The sequence below is a fragment of the Hipposideros armiger genome, unplaced genomic scaffold (genome assembly GCF_001890085.2).
Source record: "Hipposideros armiger isolate ML-2016 unplaced genomic scaffold, ASM189008v1 scaffold_1440, whole genome shotgun sequence".
NCBI lineage: Eukaryota > Metazoa > Chordata > Mammalia > Chiroptera > Hipposideridae > Hipposideros > Hipposideros armiger.
The window spans coordinates 126,416-131,925 of NW_017732790.1; the positions used below are offsets into that span (position 1 = coordinate 126,416).

The 5,510-nt window shown below is 48.6% G+C and overlaps 1 protein-coding gene across 1 annotated transcript; it reads right to left on the bottom strand.

Annotated features, from left to right (window-relative positions):
• Positions 1 to 649: 649 nt before the first annotated feature.
• On the bottom strand, positions 650 to 2,332 carry LOC109377542 (uncharacterized protein CXorf67-like). The gene has a single exon (XM_019633929.1). The coding sequence runs from the start codon at positions 2,330 to 2,332 to the stop codon at positions 650 to 652; it is 1,683 nt and encodes a 560-aa protein (XP_019489474.1).
• Positions 2,333 to 5,510: the final 3,178 nt, after the last annotated feature.

Consider the following 5,510-nt stretch of genomic DNA (forward strand, 5'->3'; position numbering starts at 1 on the left):
CAGGGTCATGTCCTGCCTCTTTCCTGACCCTAGATATCTTGATCACCTCTCCTTTTCTCCAGCCACCTTGGGTTACCCTGCCCCCTTTTCTTGTCCAAGTTGCAAATAACCTATGTAAAAGGGTATATAACATATAAATAGGCATTTACTGCACAGAACTCCATTTTAGACAGTGCGAATAAATAACTGCTAGGATCGTATTTTATTCCCTTTCACTTTCAAAGAATCAACTAGCATGCTAAAAACTTTCTTTAATCCTGTAAATAAGACATAGGATTAAGTGTGGGGAAAATAAAAAATGCTACATTTAAAAAATGAAATAAACATTTTTGTTTTATTCATTCTAAAATTTCATTAGATAAAGGCAACTTAGAAGAGCAAAAATCTCAGCTCAGGGGCAAAGGTAGGCCTTTTTGAGGAAGAAGAGGGCCTAGAATCAAGGGCCAACAGCTGGTAAGTGCTGGGTAGTGCAGCTATAGGGAAGAGGATTCAAAACTGCGTCTCCAAACACAGGCTTCAAAACTACTCATGTTGGTTAAAGGCTAGAACACTTGGAAACCTTACAGGTAACAGCAGGAGCAGGCAACTCATTAGGATAGTGGATGTTGGTTCCTTTCTTGGGACTCATGAGGATGCACTTAGAGGAGGGTCACAGCACAGGAGGTGAAGGGGGTGAAGGGATGCTCTCTACTTCAGCCTGCACCTCTGGAGAGACAGGGCTCAGGGCATCAAACTCCAGCTGGAAGGCACGCCTAAGGCTAGCCGGGCTAGGAGTGGAGATGGAACCCAGGCCACAAAACTTAGGGGAAGAGGACCTCTGGCCAGAAATATTAGTGGGGGAGGAGGATGGAGAGGAGGAAGAACAGGAGGAAGAGGAGGACGTGGAGGACAGCGAGGGGGACGAACTGTCATCACACCTCCCAGGCAAAGGAAAGTACCTACCAGGAGGTGAGGGTGAGGAGGCACGCATACGGACCGCATGCCAACAAGGCTGGGAAGGAAGGCTTGGGACCTCAGGATCAGGAGAGCCTGAGCTGCTCGGGATGACAAGCCTTCCTAAGGCGGACCCAGGGGAAGGAGGACCCTCGCCACCAGGCCCAGGGATAGAGGGGCGGCTGCTAGGAGATGATCTTCTCTGGATGCGGCAGCTCCGGAGGACAAAGCCTGGAGTGGTACCCCCGCTGCGGAGGGCAGGGCTTAGTGGGGTGGCGCGGCTGCGGAGGGCAGGGATTGGTGGGCTAGGGTGGTTGCTGCGGGCAGGGCCTGTCCCAGATGCACGCATAGGGGAAGCAGGGGCTGGCTCAGAAGCAGCGCATCGGAGAGCATGGCCTGGCCTGGATGTGCGGCAGCGAACAGCTGGGACTGGTGCGGATCCAGGACTGCTGGGAGCAGGGCCTGTCCCGGGTTCACTTCGGCGGCGTGCAGAGCCTGGCTCCGGTGCATGGCGGCGGCGCATAGCAGGACCTGGCGCAGTTCCCCGGCGTCTGGGTGCAGAGCCTGGCCCAGATTCATCACGGAGGGGTGCAGGGCCTGGTGCGGGTGCACAGCGGCGGCGGGATGCAGGACCACGGCGTACAGCAGGGCCTGGCGGGGTGGTGCGGCTCCGGAGGGCAGGGCCTTGCCTGGCTGCTTGACTGCGGAGGGCAGGGCCTGGTGCAGAGAGCAGGGCCTGGCTCCGGAGGGCTGGGCCTGGCAGGGATGTGCGATCACACGGAGAAGCCCGAGGTGCAGGGCGGCGGCGATGGCTGCTGGGCTGAGCCATTGGAGAAGATGGCGACAAAGGCACGGAGGCCTCAGGTGCAGGAGCCCCCAGAAACAGACAGTGCCGTGAACGCTCCAGAGCTCCCGCAGCCTCTATGCCGCTGGGCCGCTTCTGCTCACGGCTTTTCGCTGGGCTCCTGGTCTGGGCCGGACGCCCACTGGCCTCATCAGTGCCTCTCGTGGCTTGCCCCCTGGCGTCCCCGCTCTCCACATGTGCCGTCCCGGGCCCCACACGTCTCAGCTCCGCAAGGGGACTCTGGCTGCCCCGGTGCTCAGGGCGACCCGTCGCCTGCACACAGTCCATGGAGGGTGACCCCGGGTCCTCCGCAATGACCAAAATGGCGCCGGGTGTGGCCACAGCGCAGGTGGAGTCACCTGCTGTGCCACTGCGTGGGGTGCCGCCACCTGACAGAGATTGGTCACTGGATATCGTGGGGACCCAGGTGCTGGGATCAGGGTTGCCGGTACCCTGGGCGTTGCCATGGGCAGCAGCAACCTCGTTCTCAGGCCCTGCGGGCACCTCACCCTCCTGTTGCTTCAGCTCCTTCTCCCAGCACGACTGGGTGGCCATGATACCTGGTTCTTCCTCAGGGACTCGAGAGCTCGGCTACAGGTTGCTGCCTGGGTGGAGCCAGAGCTGAGGAACAGGAGGGTGGGTGGGCCAGTGGAGTGTCCACTTTTGATTGGTTAGCCGGATATCACGCGACTCTGTTGCCGAGAGTAGCAATCTGCTCCATCTGGTGCCCTACAGGCAGGTGTGCTCCACCCCACCCCCACCTGACCTTTTCTCCCCTCCCTTGCCCCCAGGAGTCCACAGGCCGGGGTCAGTGACGTGAATCCTCCGTCCTTCCCAGGGCCCGACATGGGTGTGTTTCAAGGGAGGGGTCTTGAGCCGGGAGGATGTCCCTATAAACAATTCCAGCCGCTCCAAATCAGCTTAGCTCGTCAGCACCACTCTGCTACCTCAGCCTCAATCGTTGGCTTGAAAGAAATATCACGCTGGCCAACAGAAGATAGTCCCGAGCCAGGTGTCCATTCTGTAATCTGGTCAGGCCCCTGGGCCCCTGTGTGACTCAGAGGGGACGGTCCCAGAACCACTCCAAGCACCTGGATGACCCCATACCGTTGTCTGTTCACAGAGCAGCCTGAAGGCGACAAAAGGGGTGGGGCCCACATTGTCCTGGCTCGGGAGTTTCAGCACTGCTGCCAAGCACCAGAGGGAACTGGGTTTGAATTTTCCAGTAAAATGCTTCCCCGTCTGATCTCTTGAGGCATGGGCTGAAATTGACTGGGATTACTGGCGATACTATCCTTAAATGTACATCTTCCTTTGTATGGGCTGCATAGTAATCCGCTGATTTGGCCCTCTTGTTTCTGTTAGTGTAAATATACTGGGATGCACAGGTGTGAGGTTCAATGTTTGGACACTGACTTTTAGTCATTAGTATCACAGGGCCTCATGTTCAGTACCCAAACAGAAAAGCAAATGCAGGAAAATTAGAACCTATTGTAAATTCCCACATACCCACAGGCAAATAATGGAAGTGATTATTTTTTTGGTAGAATGGCATTCATAAATCATAGTTCTTTTGTTTTTATACAAATTGAATTATTTTCGCATACATACTGTTTTGTAACCAGATTTTTGGGTCCAGAAAACACACTTTGCATGTCAATATATAAATTTCCACAAGGTCGTTGTGTAACTACAAAATATTCCTTTTATGGAAGAAGCTTACATTTGCAAACATTGCTATATAGATCAACATTTATATTGTTTTCAACTTCTCACTCTCTGTAACATATCATTTTTGCCAAAAATTGTTCATATCCTCAAATGTGGTCTTGTGGATATAATTGCCAGAAGAGGATATTTTTGGTATATTTGTAATTCTTTGATCAAAATATTGGTTAGTCGTTCTCCTGAAAGTTGCTGTCGTGGCAATTTTGGCAGAATGGAATGGGATATTTATTGGAATGGATAACCAGCTGGACTGAAATGCAACTCAAAAACAGAATGGAATGGTATTTGGAGTGTTAAATAATATGGAGTGGGAAATGGAATGCAGAATGCGATGAAATTGAGACTGATTCTAGTGAAAACTGGAATAAAATGGAGAATGAACTACAGACTTGAGAAGGATATGGAATGGAAAACTGAATGGAATATGATGGGAAAGTGGAATGGAGTGCCAAATGGAACTAAATATCTAATGGCATAGGGAATAAAATTAAAACATAATGTCATACGAAGAAAGGAAGGAAATGGAGTATAATGTGAAATTAAATATTAAAGAAAATAGAAGGAAATCAAAATTGAAATAGGAATGACTATAGAATGAAATAGAATATGCAATGGCTTGAAATAAATAGAAATATGCACTGTAAATTTAAAAATACCATCAAATAATGGAATGAAATTTGGAATGAAATACAGAATACAAGGTTATGAATGATAGAATAGGAATTGAATAAAAATAGAATGTGAAAACTGAAATAGTGATGAAGTACAGAATGGACTTAAATGAAGAATAAATCAAGAGAATGTGTTCTGGTCATCCACCATTCCACAATAGAGTGTTGTGGAACAACGTCTATTTTATTATGTTCATGGATTTTGTAGGGCTAGAATTCCAATAAGGTAGAGCAGGAATGGCTTGTCTCTGCTCTACAATGTCTGGGACCTCAGCTGGGAAAATATGAATGGCTTTGATGTAATGAGGGAAGGATAACAATGATGAACCCTAGATTTTGGCCATAGAATCTGGGTGAATGGTGGTGCCACTTCGTGGAATAGGTTAGTCTTGCAGATTGGGACACAGTGGGAATCAGTGATCTTGTCCTGACCATGTTGGTCCCTATACCCCCTATAGTTGTCCTACTCATTTAGGGGGATGAACCCCAACTTACCTCATAGCCATTCTCTTAATTCTGTCGGTCAACTTTCAGCAGTTTCATGGATCAAGTTTTCCTCTTGGGAATCACTTGTTTACTCTCTAAGATCTTTCCTCCTTTCTGGAATTTCTGAGCCTTAGTTATGGTTCATGATTCTTGACTTAATAATAACTAAAATACCCTCCATCTAACCTTGCTCTCTTTAATACACACACACACACACACACACACACGATCTGAGAATTAAGTTCATGAATTTATTGCAATGCTATAGTTAACCTTTTTTATATCAGAGGGATTATTCATTATGAATTTGTACCAACTGGGCAAACAGTTAACCAAGTTTACTATTTGGAAGTGCTGAAAAGGCTGCGTGAAAAAGTTAGACAACCTGAACTTCCACCAACAATTCATGGTTCCTGCATCACGACAATACACCAGCTCACACGGCACTGTCTTTGAGGGAGTTTTTAGCCAGTAAACAAATAACTATTGGAACACCCTCCCTACTCACCTGATTTGGCCCCCAATGACTTCTTCCTTTACCCAAAGATAAAGGAAATATTGAAAGGAAGATATTTGAAGACATTCAGGACATGAATGGTAATACAACAACAGCTCTGATGGCCATTCCAGAAAAAGAGTTCCAAAATTGCTGTGAAGGGTGGAGTAGGTGCTGGTGTCAGTGTATAGCTTCTGAAGTGGAGTACTTTGAAGGTGACCATAGTGATATTCAGCAATGAGGTATGTAACACTTTTTCTAGAATAACTTCTCGAACTTAATTGTCAGACACCTCTCTCTCTCTCTCTCTCTCTCTCTCTCTCTCTCTCTCTCTCTCTCTCTCTCTCTCTCT